We start from the raw sequence: 23,413 nt of genomic DNA, 5'->3' as shown, positions 1-23,413 counted from the left end.
TTCTCTTTTGATGTTTTTATGTGATTCTCTTTTAATATAATGTATTACTGTTACCTTCTGTTATGGAAATTAAAAATAGGATAATTATTTTTATTTTCTACACTGGTTTTATGTTAGTAATCTGTTATTTTTAAATACTGTTCATTTACCATTTTCGGATCATGTTTAGTTTGTGAGCAACTCAATCCAAAGTTTATCATGGCATAATTATAATAGATAAAGTTACTTGATCAATTTATTTAGACTACATATCATTGTTTTGCTGGCAGTCCACAGTAATTAAGGCTGTTAACTGTCAAAATATTAAAATGTGTATCTATTCATTCATTCATCTTCAGGAACCGCTTTATTTTGTTCAGGGTCGGGGTGAATCTGGAGCCCATCCCGGGAACACTGGGTGCAAGGCGGGAATACATGCTGAATGGGACATCAGTCCATCACAGAGCACTAAACACATTATTCACACCTTGGGGCAATTTAGCATGACTGATCCACCTACTGGCGTGTTTTAGAGAAGTGGGAGGAAACTGGAGAACCCGGAGGAACCTGAGCTCATGATCAAACCAAGGACTCTGGATCTTTGAGGTTACAACGCAACCTCTGCCATATTAGCATTAGCTAATATCATATTCCTTAATCATTTTATTCAGAAATGTATTATCTCTGTAACAAAGCATATGTTTCGAAATCAAATTGAATTTAAAGTGAGTTGCAGCCGATTTTATAAGGGGCGGAGTCGCATTTCTCAATAGACTTACACTCGGAAAAAAAAGACCTTTCTAACATGGCGGACGCGTCGACGCATGTTAGCAACAATGGCGCCGCAGGGTCCTGCACACTTCTTGCGCAGCTTTGACACAGAGAATGGCTCCGCCTGTTTGTTTCCGGCGCCGGCGACTGTCGCACCTACCTATGTTGGAGCTTTATTATTATTGTCCTGAACAAGCGAATGATTTGTCACTTCCAGCTGTTTAAACCAGAGCTGCACGCTTTCCTGGAGTAAACAGTTTATAAGAGTTATTATCGGGTAAGGTTTGAATGAACTGCTTTGTCTTTTTGGTGGAGAAATCACTATAATGCTCACGTCATCTACAGCTAGCTCCTGGGTTCATTAGCGAACATGCTAAGGGGCATTTTCCTCTGAATTGCATAAATGAATTGCATTTTTTAATGATAATTTTCAAAAGTACAAGCAAATCGTTTAAAATGTTACTTTAAAAAGCTGTAGTGAATATTGGGAAGCTAGGTTGAGCTAGCTAGCTAGGAAGCTGACTAGCTTGCAGAGAGGTAACAGTTAACATTAGCAAGAAAACTATTCTAGATAGTTAAGATTATAGATTGAAAGTGTGAATAATATATAACAATACTAGCAAGTTTATATGCATGAGCTCTGTTGAATTCTCGATTCTGATTGGTCAGAAGGTGTGACTCTGACAGTAGTTCCGGCTGCAGGGCAAATCACAGGGTTGTATTAATGCGCGCGTTGGAATACGTCATTGTTTCTATAGCAACAGCTTGCAAAGGGACTAATATGGTGGACGAACTACATAATATAAACCTCATTAAAATGTTTACAAACGTTTTGTTATTCAGTGAAGAAAAATGTAATGTCTAATCATTGATTTGGTGATGTTTTCTGTAAAGAGATGTTTATTTGATATTTGTGGAAGGAGTTTCTCAGTAAAAACACCCTGTGAGAGGGAACGTCTGTTTAGAGCTGCAATGACGTTAATGAGTTTCGTAGACGTTCCACAACATGAAGCCTTTAAACAGATAAAATGTATGTGTGAAAGTTGTTTAAAAAAAAAAAAGAAAAGAAACAAACACTCTCTCCAGTCATACCTACAATTTCATTTTAACCATTCGTATTAACTGTATTCATCTTGCTGTAGAAAAATGAATTAAAATGGCGCAGGTTATTTTAGCTTGGCTGTGTGAAGCGATGGATGAAGAGAGAGTCTCGGGATTTGAGCTCACAGTCGTGATTTTTTTCTTCCTCCTCAACTTTGAAGTGAACCTCTGAAACCCTGCACCGGACTATTGGTCCTAAGTCAGGAGATGCGTGTTTGTTTGTTTTTTAAACAAATACTAATGCTGTGTTCATGACCCGTTGGGAACTGAGAAGTTTCCGGCTTTCCGGTAGGAAAGATCCATTTGAAATTCATAATTTCTATTGGGAAAGTCGAATCTCTGAATTGCGATTCGTGACGTCACTTCAACATGGCGGCGCTTGCGGTGAAAAGTAAGAACAAGAAATAACAGCTTCTGTTTATATTTTAAATCACTAAATACTGGGTGATATTTTGGTCATTGAAAAGATTATTCGCTTCATGTTTTTTTCCTAGCAAACTGTTCTTTCAAATAATTATAAATAATAATAAAAATTAAAAATAGTTAAATTTTAAAATAAAAATTAATAATTTTCAGCGCTATTAACAGTGAATTATCAAATCCATTTTAAAAATAAATTAAGCACCAACCAAATAATTCTTTAATTCCAGGTTTTGTAGACAGTGACAGAAGAGCATTGATTTTATTTTTGACTTCAGACTGATTTCTCATGAACACAGCAAAAAATACGTTTTCATACCACACTTCTTTACTTAAAACGCACTTCACGTTTAACAGTACTAGCAAGGAAACTGCATTTACACAGAGGTGTAAATCCTTCAGCTTCTACTGAAGTTGCAGTTGCCAATTATGTAAAGAATTTATGTTAATAATAACTTTTAATAAATAAAAAATTTATATAGCACCTTTCTGAAGCCGGAGAGTCAAACCCCAGTTTGACTGTCTCTTGGTGAGACAAGCCTGTTCCCTCCTCCCTGCTTGTGAGCTCTTATTAAAGACGGGGAGTTCTTCCGTTTTGTTATTGAAGTTTATAATCCACATCGCGTTATTAAGAAACACGGCAGGATGTCTGTGGCAAGGAGGAACTCGTGTACACCCAGGGTGAGTGAATAGGGGATAAATGTTTGTCCTTGCTGTAATAGTTTTATATAAAACGATTAAACTTTAGAGATTAGCGAGTTTTTACACTTAATCGAAATTCCGTACCACATTATAGTACTGCGCAGTGCCGTCTTTACCATCAACTTTGAACAAATTTGATGTGTTTTTAAAATCAACTCACCGTGTCGAGAGCATCGAGCTGTTCCGACTTCTCCCCTAAATTCCCTCGATAGCCAGAATCTGCTGCTTTCTCTTATCCTGCTGAAGGAAAAGAGAAAAAGTGACAGTTTCAGTATTTCTGCGGTGAGGGAAGATCTTTTAAAAGCAGTCACATCCGTCTACTCAGTCCTAATCAAACTGTTTAAAATATATTTTGTGTTTGTTATAAATGTGTCTGTTTCTCAGTCCTGATGTAAATATGTAGGTTTCTCAGGTTAATGTTAGTGTGATCAGCCCATCCTGGTCATGCACTAATGGCATGTGATGTGCAGAAGTCTTTCAGCGCCGTAGGGACACACACACACACTCACTCACTCACTCACTCACTCACTGTGAATTCTTTTCCATATCACTAAGAAAGGGCCTTTCTCTCTGTCTATCTGTCTCTCACTGTTTCTCTCTCCCCCCTCCCTTGCTCTCTCTCTCTCTCTCTCTCTCTCCCCCTCCCTCCTGTAGCTGTCGAGTGGAGTGATAGCAAGGATGAGTGTGGATGGAGGGAAGCCGGTGAAGGTGGGCTCTCTGGTGGAAGTGATTGGTAAAGGGCAGCGTGGCACTGTGGCGTACGTTGGCGCGACGCTCTTCGCCTCAGGGAAATGGGTCGGAGTCATCCTGGACGAGCCGAAGGGCAAAAATGATGGCACTGTGCAGGGCAAGTCCTACTTCACCTGCAAGGAGAATCATGGGATATTTGTCCGCCAGTCACAGGTCTGGACACACACACGCACGGCTGTAGATAGATTGAAATAATTGTAGAGTATAAATTATCTAAAAGATCTAAAATAATTCACACGTCCAGTGATTTATCATTGTCTCTTTCGTATCACTGTGTCATCAGATCCAGCTGATTGAAGATGGAGGAAGCTCGGCTACTTCACCAGACACACCTGAGTCAGGCATCGCCAAAGTGCCTCGGAAAGGTACGAGCTCTGCTTCTGACTCATAACAGAAATAGAGCCAAACAGTGGCACAAATAGAAGTTTAGCCAAATATCAGCACAAATAGAATTAAGACTAACTATCAAAATGAATGGAAATAGTGTCAGAAATTGGCAGGAATAAAATAGAGACAAGAAGTTTCATGGCTAGAAACAGGGCCAAATATCAGAATGGGTACAAACCAGGCCAGATATTGGCTTGAATAAAAATAGACACAGCTGTTGGCATTGATAGAAATAGAGCCAAATATTGGCAAGGATAGAAATAGTGCCAGATATCAGCATAGATAGAAAGAAGGCCAAATTAGCAGAATGAGTAAATATATCAAAATAAATTGAATACAGAAATATGTATGAACAGAAATAAGAACAAATCCTGAATTTAATAGAAATATGAGTTCTGGTGTGAATAGGAGGAGCTTTGTCACCTTAATGGATTTTGTTCTGTAAGAGCTGAAAATTCAACACAGAAATTTAAATGAATAATTTTAAAAAGTCCATTATAAATATTTTTAAAGATCAACTAGCATCATTTTATTAAAATACATTTGACAAAATTGAAATTAACATCAATTAACTCTACAAAAGACACAATTACAGTATTAATTGTAATTTAATGAGAACTAATTATTAAATTTGTGTTGACATTTATTTATTTATTTATTTTACAGAAATTGCAGAGACACCTGGAAAAGGAACCAAACTGGTGGGTTCTTCTTTATTTCCTTAATTTAATTCCTAGACCTTCTTATTAATACTTTTAATGTTCCTTTTTATTATGTATCACGTGTATACAGTGGATATAAAACGTCTACACAACCCTGTTGAAATGGCAAGTTTTTATGATGAAAAAAATTAACCCAAGATAAATCATGTCAGAACTTTTTCCGCCCTCAGTGTGAAAATACAACACATAAAAATTAAGTGAAATACAGTCAGAAACATTTTAAGGAAAAATGGGAAAAACTGAAAAGTTACAATAATCTTGCTGCATAAATGCGCACAACCTGGGTGTACACGAGTTCCTCCTCACCATAGACATCCTGCCGTGTATCTTTATAATGCAATATTTATTTATTTATTTACCAACCAGACAGTTGGTGGTCATTTTATGAGCTTCATAGTGCTTTTCCACCTACATGTTGCTGTTGTTTATGACGATATCTATTTGACTTTGGATGGTTAATAAAGTTTTTGAAGCCAGAACTAAAACCTGAAGTTGACGTGTGTGTGTGTGTGTGTGTGTGTGTGCGCACGCGTGCGCGCGTGTGTGTGTGAAAGAGATCTAACAGAGTTGGTGTTACAATTACGGCTCACTTCATCAAATTGATTCTTTTGAACTATTCCTGGAAGTGAATTGAACGTTTTGATTCTTTTGATTCACCATCCAGAGCTGCATCTAGAAAGACTGATCATGCCGCAATTTCAACCTTTACAGCTGAGGATTTATATTATTAATAGTTATATTTCCTTTGTATGTGTAACAGAAGATTTCTATATGATGAGAGTAACACAGGCTGCAGTTAATGTCCGATAACTACAGTATAGTTCATTAGTGAACATGTTTTAGTGGGTAGATGAGAGTAACAAACTAAAGTAAAGCTGCAGCTTGAAAAGAATGAATTCTTCATGAATCACTCATTAGGAGTTTTCTACACTTTATAATGTGATCGTTCGACTCTAAATCTTCTTTATAAGATTAGCTGAACCTGCATTGGACCTCTGTCGGTGGAAAAGGTCTGTTGAGCTGTTTGAGATACTGTTTGCCAGCTTTATTTATTAAAACTTATTGTATGGTAATAATATTATAGTTTGTGTTCCTCATTTTTATTTAATTAGTACTTATCCTGACAGAAGATCTGTTTTCCCGCATGTATGTGTGTGTCTATTTGCTAACACGATGTTAAAGACTCCAGCTACGTTGAAGAAGGTACATCTGTTTAAGTGTTTTGTGTTCACTGGTTTTTGGTGTCATCTCACTTGGTTTGGTTCTCCATGGAATGGATCCACGACTCTCATGTGTGTTTTATTTTTTCCTCTTTTTTTTTTAAGTCCCTCTTTTTGGTCCAGTCACGTTGGTTCTATGTCTTGTTTCATTACATCCGGAGTCATGTTTTCATTACAGCAACACACTCATCTCCTTGTGGATCACTGACATTTGGTCAGAAATCATTTTCAATGTGAAGTTATTATACCGTTGATGTTCCACTATAGTGTAGATAATAATAGTGGGAGATAATGTGATGTTGGTTGCAGATACAATCGAGAAATCTAATACTGTCCCAGCAGGGCTAAGTGCTAAACCTGAGCTGCATATTCTTCATGTCAGAGAATTAATAATGCTGTTGTTGCTCACTCTTGTGTGTATTTTCTGCCTTTGAAATGCCTGGTCTTTTTCTTTCCCTCCGTCCCCCCCCCATCTTTCTCTTTTGTGCTTTCATGCTCACGGTTTGTCCCTCTCACTTCTTGCTTCCTTTTTTTTTTGCTTGCTTGCATTGTCTCACCCCTTTTTCCCCTTTTCTCTCACACATTTGGTCTCTTGCCTGCTCTCTGTCCTTCGTTTGTATTTTCTGTCTTTCTCATATTTATTTTCTTTGTCTTCCCTAACTCATTTTTTTCCTTATCACTCTGACCTGTCTTTCCTTCCTTCTTTCTCCTTCCCATTTGCTCTCTCTCTTTTTTTGTTGTTGTTGTTGTTGTTCTGCTTGTTCCCTCCCTTGCCCCCGATGTCTTCTCCTCCAGGCCGCTGTGCGCCGTAGTACCAAGGTGAGCCTGAACACAGCAGCCAGGGACTCTGGGAAATGTAGTTTCTGCAGTAATTCACAAATGCATGTGTTCCACTGTGGTTACTGTTAGAACAGTTACACACTCACTTGAAGTGACCGTTCAGTATAGATTATTTACACTCAGAGTAAACGAGCTAATATACACTCTGTTCATGTACAGTGGAATACTCTGGGACGACTCTCCTACTCTAACTCCCTCCCCTCCCTCATAATGGTACGTCCTAAAGTCCCAAAATTCCCCTACGTCACCTAATGTGGTGGTACAGCCCAGTCCTGGAGGTGCTGCGGAAAGACACGTCTCTAAATGTCCAAGAAATGCATGATTCTGGAAAAATATATATATATATATATATATTCATTTAATCCCAGCGTTCCCTCCCATGACTGAGCTATATGGTGTTTTTGTATAGAGTTACACTGAGCACAGATGGTGATTCTTACTTCTCAGAAAAAGTCAATCTCTTCACATGGAACTGTTTTTTTGTTTCGTTTTGTTTTTTAATCTTTCGGCTATTCCGGTGGCACTGTGGGTTTTCTTTTCAGCCTGTAATCAACACAGAGGACTGTCACTTGGTCATTTCTTGTGTACTGAGGAGAAGAACTGAAATATAGTCTGTCTTTCTTTTGTAATGAACTAGCAAAAACAGCACAAACATGTATTTACTCCTTCTCTTTTTATTTCCTGTCTTTCTTTCCTCTCTCTTCCCTCATTTCTCCATTTCTCTCGTACTTCTATTTCTCTTTTTTCTCTCTCCTCCTCTCCCTATGCTTCTTTCTTGTTTTCTCTCTCCCCTATAGACCGGCCGTCCCTCTGGTGGTGGCTCAGATCTCTCAGGATCAGTCTTGGTGGAGAACGAACCTGCCACTCCTTCCCAGAGTGCACTGGGGGCTCCCATGATGCCACAGCCCAGCAGGACCACTAGTGACGCCCCCAGCAGCCCTGCTCCCTCCATCTCCAGCAAAGTGAGAATGGGGGGGAAAAAAGAAGGAATCTTTTCTGTTTGACTCATACCATAAATATGTATATAAAATATAAAAAAATAAAATATATATATATAAAAATACTATAAAAATATGTTTTAGAATACACTTCAGATGTAACCACAAAACAAATGCAAGCAAGAAAGGCAAATGTCATAGCAGACGCACATTCGCACAGAAAATAGCTTTTATATTTCCTTATTCATCACATTCCTCTTCTTCTTTCTGTCTTCTTTTCTCTAATACTGTTTACTTTTAATCCTTAAGTGTCTTTGTTAATTACACTTCCTCTTAATTTACAAATGAATGTTTAATGGGTTGATTAATTCTCTCTTTGTCTCTGTCTCAGGAGGAGGAGGCTCTGCGTGCTCAGGTGAAAGATCTTGAGGAGAAGTTGGAGACTCTCCGTATAAAGCGGACAGAGGACAAAGCGAAGCTGAAGGAACTCGAGAAGCACAAGATCCAGCTGGAGCAGCTGCAGGAGTGGAAGAGCAAAATGCAGGAGCAGCAGAACGAGCTGCAAAAACAACTCAAAGAAGCCAAGAAGGTAACGCACGCACACACAGGCCTAATTCCATGCCAATGCCAGTCATGGAACTGTAATTTCAGCCAATTCTGTGGGCCTGACCTTTAAAACAGGCTGATATTAAGATGTGAAACGTGTAAATTTAGTAAGGCATAACATCTTTATCACTGAGTCATAATTTCCCTTGTTACGCTTATTAAACAGTATTGCTTTCTTCGTTGTGTGTGTGTGTGTGTGCAGGAAGCACGTGAGGCTCAGGAAGCTAAGGACCGCTACATGGAAGAGATGGCAGACACAGCAGACGCTATTGAGATGGCCACTCTGGATAAAGAAATGGCCGAGGAAAGGGTGGAGTCTCTGCAGCAAGAGGTGGAGAGTCTAAAGGAGAAAGTGGAGGAGTTAACCATGGACCTGGAGATCCTTAAACACGAGATAGAAGAGAAAGGTGGGACGCACGCACATGCTGTTCACCATTAACACACTTCTGTTTCTAAAATTGATCCATGTAACACTCATATTGGATTATTGCGTGATAACTGATAACAGAAAAATCAGATGTTTGGACAGTGCAGTTAATGACTGGTCTCAGGCTTGACTCTCTAGTTCTTGTTTGTTTATTTTTCTCCATGTGCAGGTTCAGACGGTGCAGCCTCCAGTTATCAGGTGAAACAGCTGGAGGAGCAGAACGCACGACTGAAAGAGGCGCTGGTCAGGTGGGCATTTTGCTGTGATTTCCCCTTTTATTACCATTTGTATCAGCAGAGTTTTTACATCCAAACTAATTAAATATACATGCAAACTGGATTCCTATTTATTTCCTCCTGCATCCTTTGTCCACCATTTAAAAAAAAAAAAAAAGTTTCTGGCTCTTGTGCTGGATCATGTTATTCTAACAGCTGCTTGTTGGCTTTGTACCCAGGATGCGTGACCTGTCATCATCTGAGAAGCAGGAGCACGTGAAGCTGCAGAAGCAGATGGAGAAAAAGAACTCTGAGCTAGAGACTCTGAGAGTGCAGAAGGAGAAACTGCAAGAGGAGATGAAGCAGGCCGAGGCCACCATCGATGAGCTCAAAGAGCAGGTCTGAAAAAGGACAAACATCCTTCTAATTGTAGTGTGAAAGGGCCTTTTACTATGTGCGTGGATACACACACACACACACACACACACACACACTCACTCACACATACACAGTACTGTGTAAAAGTCTTAGGCACTTACAAAGAACTGCCTTCAAAAATAATTTTACGAAATACTATAAAGAGTAGTAAACAGTAATAAATAAATGAAGGCAGTATTTGCTGTGATGACCCTTTGCTTAAAAAATAGTAGTCTCAGGTACAGTGTGTGCAGTTTTATAAGGAAATTAGCTGTAAGTTTTACTGAGCATCTTGCAGAAGCAGCCACAGTTCTGCTGGAGACTTTGACTGTCGCACTTGCTTGTTATTTTTGCAGCGAAACCCAGCAGCCTTCATTATGTTTTTGACTGAAAAGTGGTCTCTTTTGTAATATGCCGATTTCTTTACTGACATACAAACATTTTTCTGTAACATTTAATTTTGTGTTGGAAACCTAATGTTTGGAAATCTAAAATGTTTCGTACTAACTCAATAATGCAAAAGTACAATAAAACATAATAAAAAAAATACAATAAAAATCTATAACAAAGTTATATAACAAAAAAAAAAAAAAAAACTTAGGATACCCAAGACTTTTGCACAGTACTATATGTATGTGTTGTATTTTATTTTATTTTACATTTTATTTATTTGATTTTGCAGGTATGTCTACAGATTCCTACAACTTTCAATATTTTGAGTGTACTGGTTTTATAAACATGGAACCCAATTAAATTACAAAGAGGACAACATTACATGCACATAACATTGCAGCTACAGTGCAGAGGTTCAGTTAAGCGGTTAGGCAAACTCGCTTGTTAAGGAGCTCACACTTAATCGGGAGCACTTAAATGCACTTAATACTGCCTATCGATAGTAGATAAATGGTACGGTGTGTTCTAGGTGGATGCCGCACTGGGAGCAGAAGAGATGGTGGAAACTCTGACTGAGAGAAATCTGGATCTGGAGGAGAAAGTGAGAGAGCTGAGAGAGACTGTCACTGATTTGGTAAGACACACAAAACATTGTGCAATCAAAATAATTTACTCTCCAAGTAGAAGGTATACAGGGAACTTAAATAAATTCAAAAAGAATCAGTGTGAAGGATAAAATATGCAATACAAATGGAAATTGAACACTAAAGAATAAAAGCCTATATCATTTATAGTCCAAACCAATATACTTTTATAACAAATTACTATTCTGATTTACTGAAAAAATACAGACATTCTGAAATAATATACTGAATGTACACAGATGGAGCTAATACATTGAATATACTAATATACTGAAGTGAAGATACACAGTCTGAACTTGTGTGCTGTTATCTTGAGCTAATATGTTGAAAATTATATACTTAACTGAATGATCTGTTTTATCTCGCTGTTGTAAAACAGTCGGAGCTGTAGTCATTGTACTGTCTTGTACTGCCTTGTGCTGTCTGCACATGTTTGCACTTGTGCACTTTTTGTATAAATTATGTAGTCCCTTGTAGTTCTGTGTTGTTCTTTGCACCTTGGTCCTGGAGTAACGCTGTTTCGTTTCACTACGTACTTGCATATGGCTGTAATAACAATAAACTCCACTTGACTTGACTTGACACTTGATCTAATATGCTGATATACAGAGCAAAATATACAGATAGACTAATAATATACTCATACACAAAACTGCATAAACACAGACAAAAGGTCATGCATCAAAAATGAAATACACCAATATACAGAATATACAATATGCAGAATTGGCCATACACAGTCTAAAATAAAACTACAAGAATTTACAAACATGTTTGACCTTCCTCTACTCTCTATTTTTATTCTGACCTATGGCATTTGGTCCTGTAGGAAGCGATAAATGAGATGAACGATGAGCTGCAGGAGAATGCACGAGAGACAGAGCTGGAACTGCGCGAGCAACTGGACCTGGCAGGAGCTCGAGTCCGAGAGGCCAACAAGCGAGTGGAAGCAGCTCAGGAGACTGTGGCCGATTATCAACAGACCATCAACAAATACAGGGAGCTCACCACTCACCTACAGGTCAGACATGGGGAGTCCCATAGAATCGGTAGATGGACAGCTGAAAGAATTTCAGCGCTGTGTGACTGATCTAGAGGACTGTAATCTTCTACTCTTAGTCATTTTCTCCTCTCAAAAACAGGAAGTGAATCGAGAGCTGACCAATCAGCAGAGTGCCACAGCCGAGCAGCTCCAGCAGCCTCCGGCTGAGCTCTTCGACTTCAAAATCAAATTTGCGGAGACCAAAGCTTACGCCAAGGTATTCCTTTCTCTGTGGATCCAGCTCTGATTTTAAACGTTATACATATCATGAAAGTTGGACAGCTGTTTTTGTGTATTTTTTTGTTTGTAGGCCATTGAGATGGAGCTGCGTAAGATGGAGGTGCACCAGGCGAACAGGCAAGTGTCACTGCTCACGTCATTCATGCCCGACTCCTTCCTGAGGCACGGAGGAGATCACGACTGCATCCTGGTGCTGCTACTCATCCCCAGACTCATCTGTAAGGTACTACAGCAGTGTAGCAGTCTTACTGAGAATGGATAATCACCTGGAATGCTTGAGGATTAAGCACAGGAATGTTCTCACCATTCATTTGAGCAGAATTGGAGCAGACTTCAGATCTGAAGATTAATGCTGATTATTATTTTCTCTGTACTTATGCAGGCGGAGTTGATCAGTAAGCAGGCCCAGGAGAAGTTTGATCTAAACGAGAACATTAGAGAGCGCAGTGGGCTGCGTGGATCAGCGGGGGAGCAGCTGAGCTTTGCCTCCGGCCTTGTGTATTCCCTCACAATGCTACAGGCCATACTGCACAAATATGAGCAGTACGTGTCACCAACATACAAACATTGATTATGCACCTAGAAAAAAAATACATAAAATTTCTCTGTGTGTCTCTGTTTCTCTTCTGCTCACAGGGCACTAAATCAGTGTAGTGTGGATGTGTTTAAGCGGATGGGGACTCTGCACTCTGAGATGAGCGTACACGAGCGTTCTCTCGACTTCCTCATTGAGCTACTGCATAAAGATCAGCTAGATGAGACAGTGCAAGTGGAGCCTCTCACCAAGGCCATCAAATACTACCAGGTACATACATACCATTCACTGCTCCTTGATATTAGATATTGTATACTACACAGGAGAGGTTAAAAGATAATGATGCACTTTAAAAACTGTAATGCACACAGACCCACTACCACACATTGAGGTGGATCTTTCATGCATTTTCCTCTTCTAGCAATTGTACAGCATCCACCTGGCTGACCAGGCTGAAGACTGCACCGTGCAGCTGGCAGACCACATCAAGGTACATACAGAGTGACTAAACTTTCAGCAACACCTGGACACCACCTATAATGACACCTTCAGCATAAAGAAGATAAAACATTTTCAGCAACACGTGAACATCAGAAAAAACACCTTCAGCAACACATGAACATCAGATAAAACACCTTCAGCATCACCTGTACACAAGATAAAACACCTTCAGCAACACATGAACACCAGATAAAACACCTTCAGCAACAACTGTACACCAGATAAGACACTTTCAGCAGCACTTGAACATCAGATAAAACACCTTCAGCAGCACCTGTACACCATAAAGAAGCATAAAGAAGATAAAACATTTTCAGCAACACTTTTACACCAGAAAAAACACCTTCAGCAACACATGAACATCAGATAAGACACTTTCAGCAGCGCCTGTACACCAGATGAAATACCTTCAGCAACACCAGTACACCAGATAAAATACCGCATTAGCAACATTGTAAAGCACCATAAAGATGACTGTTCATGCTGTGAAATTTTAATAACTGTTTCTGTGTCTCTCCCCTCAGTTTATCCAGAGTGCCCTGGACAGTATGGGGGCAGAGCTAGGGCGCCTGCGTTCCTTCCTGCAACCTGGGCAGGAAGGGGCAGAGCTTACTTTGCTGCTGAAGGACCTGGACACTTCCTGTGGAGACATTGGTCAGTTCTGTAAGAAAATCCGCAGGAGGATGCCCGGGACTGATGCACCTGGGATACCTGCTGCACTCTCTTACTCTCCTCAGGTATGTGCATGTGTGTGTACATATCCACATCTATGTGTGTTTACTCGTATAGGTGTGTGTTTATATTCATATTCGTGTGTGCGTGTAGGTGGGTGAGGCCCTGGCGGAAAGCAGGAAGCAGCTGAGTTGTGTAGTCGCGGTGCTCCAGGAGACAGCAGCGGCAGGAGCTCAACTCATCTCTACCCTCTCAGAGCAGGAGGGGCTCAGCGCACACACACTTGAGGATGGAGTCTTTAAAGCAATAGAGCAGGTAAACACACACTTTCCTTCATGTGACACTGAGCTGTGGTATGGAAATGAACAGAGATGTTTGTGTATTTCAATAACAAAGAGAGTGTGTGTGTGTGTGTGTGTACATAGATTTACGGTTCTCATGGTCAGAACCCACGCGAGTGCCTGCGCCAGTCATGCAGCACTGTCATAGCAACCATGAACAAGATGGCCACCGCCATGCAAGAGGGAGAGTATGATTCTGAGAAACCGCAGCGTGTGGTAAGAAACACAGACACACAGAGTGCCTGGTATCTTTTGTACACTTTTCTGGCCACAAACTTAAGTACACAAAATAAGTACTACAGATACACTATTGTTAGCTACCATGATGTTGAAAAGCCTGCCCATAATCCTAACCTGCGCATGTGTGTATGTGTGTATTCCAGCCTCCCCCTGTAGAGATGCGTTCTGCTGCTTTGAGAGCTGAGATCACTGATGCGGAAGGACTCGGTCTCAAACTGGAGGACAGAGAGACAGTCATCAAGGAACTTAAGAAGTCCCTCAAAATCAAGGTGAGACACAAATCCCTGAGTCAAGTAATTACTGTGCTGTAAGTTACTGTAAGTTAATATTTTAAACTGCAAGTAATTTTATAATAACTCGCAACTTGTTCTGAAGAACATATTTTATATACAGAAAAAGAAATTTTACAAAAAGTCATTAGACAACGGAAAAAAAAGAACAGAAGAAACATGCCTACCCGTTGCTATGACGATGTGATAATATTTGTGTTACATTACAATCCTAAATTAAGTATTTTCCAGTGAGTTTCAGCTCCTCTTTTCAGACTCTTAAAAGAATATGGCAAAACCACTGCACCTTTCCACAGCAGCTCTCACATTCTCATGACCTTCTTTTAATTTATCATCTTTCTGGGTTTTTTTGTTTCTTTCTTTTCTTTCTTTTACTCTCTTCCCATTGTCGTCTTTCTCTCAGGGGGAGGAGTTAAGTGAGGCGAATGTGCGTCTGAGTTTGCTGGAGAAGAAGTTGGACACGTCTACTAAAGATGCAGATGAACGAGTGGAGAAGATCCAGACCAAACTGGACGAGACAAACACACTGCTGAAGAAAAAAGAGAAGTGCGTTCTGCGTGTGTGTGTAAACATGTGCATGTGTGGGGGTCTGTAAGAAACATTATTTTTTTATTTGTATTTATCTGAGTTATTTGTGTGTGTGTGTTTGCAGGGAGTTTGAGGAGACCATGGATGCACTGCAGGCTGATATTGACCAGCTGGAGGCAGAGAAGGCAGAGCTTAAACAGAGACTCAACAGCCAATCACGGATGACTATCGAAGGGCTGCGTGGAACACCAGCATCTGGCATCGCCTCAATTGTCACAGGAGGCACTACAGGTGACATACACAGTTAGGATAGATTAAATAAGCCAGTTTAACATCTAAAACCAAATCATGCCACCTCTGGTACTCTGGCCACCAGTGTGTGTTAGTTACGTGGACAAGCTTTGCTAAGGCCACTGTGACTAGCCACTGACTCTAATCATATCCTATGTGCTTAACTATTGTTTATAATGTGTATGTGCGTGCTCACAGGAGGCGTAGTCTCTGGTATAGGGAGTGTATCAGGTACTGTGCAGGTGGTGGATTCTCCTCTTCTGAAGGAGCAAATGGATGTTCAGAGGCTTGCAATCAAACACCTGAAGAATGAAAACTACAGACTCAAGGTGAACAACACATGATAGGGTCATAGGATGATCATAGAAGAATCATACAATCCTTCAATAAAATATATTATACAAGGAATAATATAAATTGTGAAAAAAATGTCTTAAAAACAGAATTGTCATAGAATCATAGAACCTTAGATCAATTATGAATTGTAGAAGAACTGAAAACAATTGTATGAGAAATATGAGAATTGTAAATTAATCATCGAATCATCTTACAAGAATCAAAGAACCTAGAATCATCATAGAATCAAGGATCAATGAATAAACAATTATAGACTCACCTAATGGTTATCAAAGAAATACTGAATCATAAGATCAGCGCAATTGAATCTTCACGCTCACCTCAACATGGACCTTTGACCCCAGGCAGAGAAGATGAAGGCCCAGTTGGCGTCTCTTCCTCCTCTGAGCGTGCCTAACATGGCCGGTGTGATGAAGGACGGCTCACTGAGTGACGGCATTTCTGGAACGCTGTACCGGAAAACAGACCTGCTGCTCAGCAACCTGCTCAGGATGAGCGCCGGCGTCAAAGTGGTGGACATCACAGGAAAAACACCTGGTGTGTGTGTGTGTGTGTGTGTGTGTGAGTGAGACAGACAGACAGAGAGAGAGAGAGAGAGAGAGGAAATCATGTTCTGATATATGTCACACTACATTATGTAAGTCGTGCATTTAGCCATTTGTATAAATAGACAATGTAGAAAAAAATTTTATTTATAGGATATAATTGAAGCACGTTATTTCATTTCATGTATTTATGTTATATAGAAGTAATCAGCAGTGTAAAATCTCATTTTGAAGGAAAACATTAGCTAACATATTAACAGAATTAATCTGATTCCACATTTTTCAACTACACAGAGAAGATAGAAGTATGCGTGCATGTGTGCGCTTGTGTGTGCGTGCGTGAGAGAGTGTGAATGTGTGAACACCAACTGTGTTTCTCTCTCTCTCTTTCTCTCTCATTCTGCAGTAAGTGCGAGTGCTCAGCTGTTAGAGCAGACGGCTAGACTGGAGTCTCTGAGTGATGCCCTAGACAAACTAAAGGTCAGAAGCATAAATACACAAAAGTAATAATGCAGTTCATTTGCATATATGATTTTCTTTTTATTTATATTAATTTATTTCTGTTTCTCTTGCTATCTCAGAATGAAGTATCAGAGCATGTAGTAAACCAACAGGTGGGAGCTCGAGTTCGCTCCGATTTTGCCACGTTCGCTTCATCGACTTTCATCAAGGTGAGACCACACACATCATTCTGTTCTCGTGAGATCATCACCAGACTTTGTGTCTATCTATTTCAAAGGGAAAATCCTAGTTTAAATTAAAATATTTGACAAACAATACATTTTATAAAAACCAAAAGTAGATTTTTAAACCATATTTTTATTAACATGTATACATAAAGGCAGAAATAACATGAAGTGGTCCAGAACTTTTTTGAAATGTCATCAAGAAGGAGAAAATATACACTAAAAACAAATAGCAGCCAAAAGTACACATAATACAAATAAAACCTATCTATATCTATTAAGCCGGGCTTGTGGATGTTTGTGTTTTTTATAATATTTCTATATTAGACCTTTTTTATGTAAATTTCTGTCTGACTCTCTCTTCCAGGCGGAGGGGGAGAAGAAGTGTGGCACCGTTCTGGTAGGTAAAGTGATGATCCCGTGTGCTCGCGGTAAAGAACAAGCCCACTCTCTCGTCCTGTCGCAGCATCAGCTTCAGCACGTGCACCACCTCCTCATGACCTAAACGCTTCATTTCATTGGACCACCTCAGTCAGGAAAAGACTGCTCCACCTATCAGAGACACCCTTTCACAGCACTTCCTGTTTTCTCTCAGGAACTTCAGTCCAGGCTTTCAGATTTCTTCCAAACCAAAGAGAATCACCACTGTTCAGTAGCTTCAGGTTATTCAAGGTAAAAGGACATTCAGGCTCTGCTTGTACAAACTTTTTTTTTGTACTTTATCATTATATTTTGAATGATTTCACTCTGGAGAATTTGTACCTCAAAATCAAATGATTTTGGCAAAAATCTGAATGGTTACAACACTAGCACTAAACATTATTACTACTTCTTACCGGTTTGGACGTCATTTCCTCGAATATGAAGTATTTAAAGATTCTTATGCAATTTTTAATGTGCGTAGCAAATAAATAAATGAAACAATATGGTTTAAATTTTAGCAACAAAAAAATATCGAATATGTAAAACTATATCGGTAAAAATGGATTGTAGTACATTCGTGTTTGTAATTCTGGATGCTAGTTCCACGAAAACAAAGTATTTACAGATTTATGCAATTTTTGCTTGTGTTGGAAGCGGTTATTCTTCACTCCTTTTTTAAAAGCTTGCTCACTTTAGAATAGTATTTACAAGGGATGCACAGATCTCTTTTTGATTTTTGATATGATCTTAATATCAGAGCCGAGTGCTATACGGATACTGTTTTTCACTTTAATACTTACAAGCAGCCTGCCCACTGTTATTCTCTTTCAGTCCATTAAAAGCGTAAATAACCAAACTGAAAAAAAATGCTGATACTCCATATCATATTGGTCCATCCCTTGTGTTCATGCACATTAATGTATACAAAGGGGAACACTAAATACCTGGTTAAGGTCATTAAATAGAAAATAATTGGTTCACTTGCATTTCTCTTTAACACACAGAAAGGACCAAATCAATACCAGGCTGCATCTCTGTATTTTACAAATTCCCACTCATGATTTATAATGACCAGGAAATCTGCCTCTTAAGAATCTGCCAAATGTATTTGTATATGAATTGTATTGAATTCAGCTGTCCCACTTCAACATGCACTAAAATGTTCTTGGCATTATTATTGTCTATTTAAATGTCTTTTGCTGGTATAGAAGGAAAAGTGTTCACACCCTTTAACTAATGACATTTCATTTCTGGCTAATGTTGGTCCATGTAATGCCATATTTAATGACTTTTGCATTTGAACTTCAATAAAAGTTTAAAAAAAAATCTATCATGCGTTTCCAAATGTGTGTATTGACTATTTGGATGATTTACACAGTTTTGATTTGGGAGTTAATATTGTGACCAATAATATTAGAATATGGTTCATGCTAGAGTGCATGCATGAATTACTGCTGTATACCCTGTATATGAGGACATTCACATTCTAAAGGCAGTAAAAGAGAAAAAAATCAAATATACACAAGTTACACACTTACATAAAAAATAACCACAATGTGCAGGTTTGCCCAAGCTGTTTCTTTAAGTTCATTAATGTTACATATGAGACAGAGTATGAGGTACATGTACTGGCTCAGAAGAAAGCACTGAAGAAATTTAAAAACTGAAAAAATCAGATAAAACAGGATTTACGTCTCTTAATTTGTCTGTATACAAACGATCAGATAAACCGAAGTAAACTCATTAATTCATTTTTGTTCCTCTTACACACACATTCTTACCTGACGTCATCCCAGGCAGTCTTTGGCATGTCAAAACAGATACTGACAGGAAGGCAGCCACATTCAGTAAATGTTAGGACATACTGGCCTAAAATAAAAGAAAGCCTGCTGTTAGTGAGAGCATCAATCAGGGGTGGCTGGTATAAATGGGCTAGGAAAAATATCACTTTGATTGAAAAATACATAAAAATAATCAATTTCTAACATCCAAATTGTCTTATTTGCTGTTAACAAATGGCTTAAACTGGATTATTGTTTACTTCTATGATGAATTTCTAGTGAATCACATCTTTGATCAGCCTGTTAGTTTTGAGCTTAGGTATAAATATACAGTATCGACTCTTGCACCTAATATGCTAATGCGTCTAATGAAAGCCAATAGGATTGTTCATACAGTCTGCTAACTGGTCTTCAGGAGAAGATCAACATTAACACCCAGGTGAATGTTGGGTGAAGCTTTTCTTTGATAGGTGTACCTTGGTCCTCAGATGACTCTTCATATGTGCATATGTTGGCCACCAGACCTTCTCCAGGTGCAGCGAGATGTCCGCTAACACCTTTCACATAACTGATCGTTAGAGTCGATCACGTACATCACATGCTGATAAGAGAGTAAACAGGGGTAATACATTATACTGGGTTCTTAATGGACAGATTTTATTTTGGCCTAAACCAGGGATGTCCAATCCTATCCACAAAGGGTCAGTGTGGGTGCAGGTTTTCATGCCAATCAAGCAGGAGCCACACCTGATTCCACCTGTTTAATCAGTTTATCTTGGCTTTCAGTAGAATTAGGTGTGGCTTCGGCCTGGTTGGAATGAAAACCTGCACCAATACCAGCCTTTTCCGGGTAAGATTAGACACCTCTGGCCTACACTCATCAGTTCATGAACTTAGATTTCTGGTGGTATGATGCATGTGTTAGAGTGTTGGCAACCACTGTGACATTTAAATAGGTTAGCATGTTAGTAAGTTAAAGTCCTTCCTGAGGGTGCAGTTGGTGTGGTGATTGTGGTGGTAGTAGTAGTAGCAGCTAAGTACCAAGCATGGTAGCTATTTATTTTGGCTACTTAAATGACAGCCTCTCTGTTTAATGCTAGCTAGCTTATTTCTTCAGCTGGCTACCAGAATCAACCTTTAGTGAACTATCATGTGAAATTAGTGTATGTAGCATAGGCAACCTTGTGGTTGATTTCAGTTGATGGAACAGTATCTATGATGTCAGCTGTCACCACCACTATTGTATTGTACATGCTACACAGATCACTTAGCATTGCTTATGCTAACTGGTAGGCAGCAGGCATTCAATCTAAGCCATGCTTTTTTTTCTATTTGTGTTAAATATTTCTTTATTAACAAAAAATCTAGAAATCTGCCTTAATGCCATTACTCTAAGGATGTGTTTTTTCTTTAATTTGGTTTTCCAAAAGCTGTGTGTGTGTGTGTGTGTGTTACCCCTTAATAAAGTATCAGAACCTCGAAACTGAATGTTTCATCCTCGTGCTCATACTCCAACCAAATGCTGGGGAAAACCGCATCGTACGAGAATTTCCCATATACACAAGTAATTTCTTCTGCTTTTCCAAGACAGCGCTGATGAGGGTACCATTTTGAAAGTTTTAGGTCATGGTAGCCTGAGAGTCTGGTAGGTTTGGTCTTAGTTTGGTTTGGCCTATGAAAATATTTACACACAGCTATCGTAAAAGATAATACAAATGAGGTCCATTGTGTTTACAGTATCACTGAATTTATGTGCTATTAAACAGAGCGTCAAGTAATGGAAATGAAATTTAAACAACAGAAAACTTCATATCATTGATGATACACATTGTACACACAACTGAAAAGCCACTAAAATCACTAGCGCCATGAAGTACACTTCCTTTGTTCCTCCCACAGGATGCTAATCACTCATTCAGCTAGTGGCAACCTGCTGAAAAATGATGGAGGATTAACAAAAATGTCAACATTGCAACAGACAAACCCAAAAATGCTTACTAAGCTGTACACGTCATTTATTTAAATATCTGAAAAAACACACTGAGATTGTAGGTGTGCCATCATCTACACCAGAAATCAAACTCAACAAGAAATAAATCAGAAATAACACATTGTGTAAATCTCTTTAAGATTACATTTCCCTGTGGTTTTTAGCAGGTGTGACGAAATGTGTACTGATTAAGTACTGAGAAATTATCCTTAATTGAAAGTATAAATAATGTGTCAGAATCTTACTCAATTAAAAGTGGAAGTTTCCAGGCAAACATGTACTCAATTGAAAGTAAAAAAAACTTAGTATTAAACTGTAAAAAGTAAATGTGATGAAATCAAGTTAATATAATTTTCAATTTTCATGTGAGAAGTAATTTATAGTAATCTAAAACTGTTAGAATATGATTTTTGTTTTAAAGCAGGTATGCTGTTTTGTCTGAAAACATCATTCAATCCTTATAAGTTTGCTAATCAAAAGAATTCACCAACCGGGGACAGTTAAGGCTAACACGTGAGTCCTCTGAGACACGTGAAGCCAGCCAGCCTCATCTTTTCCAACTGCTGCTCATGCTACATCACAGGGCAGCGTAACACACTCAGAGGAAAGCACTAACAACCCTCTTCCACATACATGAGCTCACAGATGCCCATGATTGGCTAGTTTCACTGTGTTTGACAGGGGAGAGTATGCCATCCCTCCCACCCAGAGAGCATGGCCAAATTTACTCCCTTGGCTCCTGGCCACGGATGGCTGTGGACAGGATTCAAACTTGTGACCTCTCAACGATAGGGCAAATAATGCTACGTAGTGTGATAATGAATTAATCAGTAAATTTTCCATAAATAACAAATATTTACTAGTAGCTAGAATTTGATGGTTTTAGTGGGCAGAACGTTTGCCTCACAAATTCAGGGATGTGGGTTCGATTCCTGCTTTCACCCTGTGTGCACAGAGTTTGCATGTTCTCCCCGTGCTTCGGGGGTTTCCTCTGGGTACTCCGGTTTCCTCCCCTGTGTGTGTGTGTGTATGCACATGCTATTGTGCCCTTCAGTGGGTTGGTGTCCCTGACCTTATGCCCCAAGTCCCTTGAGATAGGTTCCAGGCTCCCCACAACCCTGTGTAGGACAAGTGGTTACAGAAAATGGATGGATGGTAACCTATTATGAATTATAAAATAAATATATCTAATAATATTAATCTTCAATCCAAAATCTCTGAGAATAGATGGGATATTATCAGCATGATTAGGCAAATTTGCACTGAATTGATTAAACCTAGTTACATAACCTAGCCTCAGTGTGCTCTGGCTAATTTTTTTCAGTTAATGATTCATCATTTAATCAGATATCTACTCAGAACAACACAAAAAATTAATTAAACAACACCACCACCACCAACAACATACCATATCTGCCTCAGGGGAAAAAAGGAATTGAGAGATTCCACTCTGTTTTCTGCTCTTTAGCTGCTTGGACATGGACTGAATCACTGAATCACTGTATCCCATCTCCCATTCAGACCTACACCTCCATAGCATCTTGTGTTTCTCGTGAAATTGGCTTGGTTTTATTCACTATTACATTATGCCCAACCATTGTGAAGACCTAGTGTATGTGTGAAACGATGGGCACAAAAATACAGGACAAATTATGTCACATATTGACCTTCATGAATGAGTGAATATTCAAAAAGTTGAAAAAAATGTAGCCCATGTGCTGTTTAGCTTTAAATACTCTTCAGTCAGTCATGTTTTTAAATGTTTGTAATGAACAGAATTATGGCTTTGCCTTTTCTAAGACAGTCACGTGCCATGCAATGCTCCTTCAAATTTATCCAAAATTGGAATCCTTGCAACTCATCTGTTCTTATGCTGCTTTGGATGGATTTTATATTGGGAGTGCAAAAAAACAACAACAGACTTTTCCTGAATGTACATTGAATGTTGAATATTTTGATACACAATTACCGGCCACTTTATAAGAACACCAACACACTTGCTCATTCATGCTATTATCCACTTAGCCAATCTTTTAGCAGTGGCACAATGCATACAGTCATGCAGACAAAGCCAAAAGCTTCAGTTAATGCTCATATCAAATATGGCAGTGGGAAAAACTGTGAATTCAGTGACTTTGAGCATGGCATGGTTCTTGGTGTCAGAAGGGCTGGTTCGAGTATTTCAGAAACAGCTGATCTCCTGGGATTTTCACACACAACAGTCTCTAGAGTTACGCAGAATGGTGCTGGAAAAACAAAACAACACCTGACAGGAAAGCTATGGTAACTTATATAACCACTCTTTACAACCATGGTGAGCAGAAAATCATTCCTGATGCATTTTATTGCACTTGAGTTTTTGCACTTAGCATCAACTATCAGGAACATCAAAAGTTAGTCTTGTTTCCACAGTCACTCT

The 23,413-nt window shown here is 39.1% G+C and overlaps 1 protein-coding gene across 6 annotated transcripts; it reads left to right on the top strand.

Moving 5' to 3' along the window:
* The first annotated feature begins 866 nt into the window (after nucleotides 1–866).
* On the top strand, nucleotides 867–18,553 carry dctn1a (dynactin 1a). 6 transcript variants are annotated; one of them, XM_053231054.1, is made up of 30 exons: nucleotides 867–1,027; nucleotides 3,628–3,876; nucleotides 4,007–4,088; nucleotides 4,777–4,811; nucleotides 6,015–6,035; nucleotides 6,848–6,871; nucleotides 7,052–7,105; nucleotides 7,690–7,854; nucleotides 8,222–8,419; nucleotides 8,639–8,843; nucleotides 9,039–9,111; nucleotides 9,318–9,477; nucleotides 10,418–10,522; nucleotides 11,362–11,553; nucleotides 11,675–11,791; nucleotides 11,885–12,037; nucleotides 12,197–12,357; nucleotides 12,451–12,619; nucleotides 12,771–12,839; nucleotides 13,375–13,587; nucleotides 13,676–13,837; nucleotides 13,948–14,079; nucleotides 14,247–14,372; nucleotides 14,797–14,939; nucleotides 15,046–15,212; nucleotides 15,411–15,541; nucleotides 15,914–16,106; nucleotides 16,521–16,594; nucleotides 16,696–16,785; nucleotides 17,168–18,553. In XM_053231054.1, the coding sequence occupies exons 2-30, from the start codon at nucleotides 3,652–3,654 to the stop codon at nucleotides 17,303–17,305; spliced, it is 3,777 nt and encodes a 1,258-aa protein (XP_053087029.1). In that variant the 5' UTR covers nucleotides 867–1,027; nucleotides 3,628–3,651; the 3' UTR covers nucleotides 17,306–18,553. The 6 variants fall into 6 exon arrangements, with proteins under 6 accessions (XP_053087029.1, XP_026801111.1, XP_026801112.1 ...); XM_026945310.3 differs by having other exon boundaries at nucleotides 9,033–9,111; XM_026945311.3 differs by lacking the exon at nucleotides 6,015–6,035 and having other exon boundaries at nucleotides 9,033–9,111.
* The last annotated feature ends 4,860 nt before the right edge of the window (nucleotides 18,554–23,413 follow it).

This window comes from Pangasianodon hypophthalmus, chromosome 28, assembly GCF_027358585.1.
Source record: "Pangasianodon hypophthalmus isolate fPanHyp1 chromosome 28, fPanHyp1.pri, whole genome shotgun sequence".
Lineage (NCBI taxonomy): Eukaryota > Metazoa > Chordata > Actinopteri > Siluriformes > Pangasiidae > Pangasianodon > Pangasianodon hypophthalmus.
The sequence above is the reverse complement of the archived record's forward strand: the minus strand, read 5'-3'. Positions and strand labels throughout refer to the sequence as shown.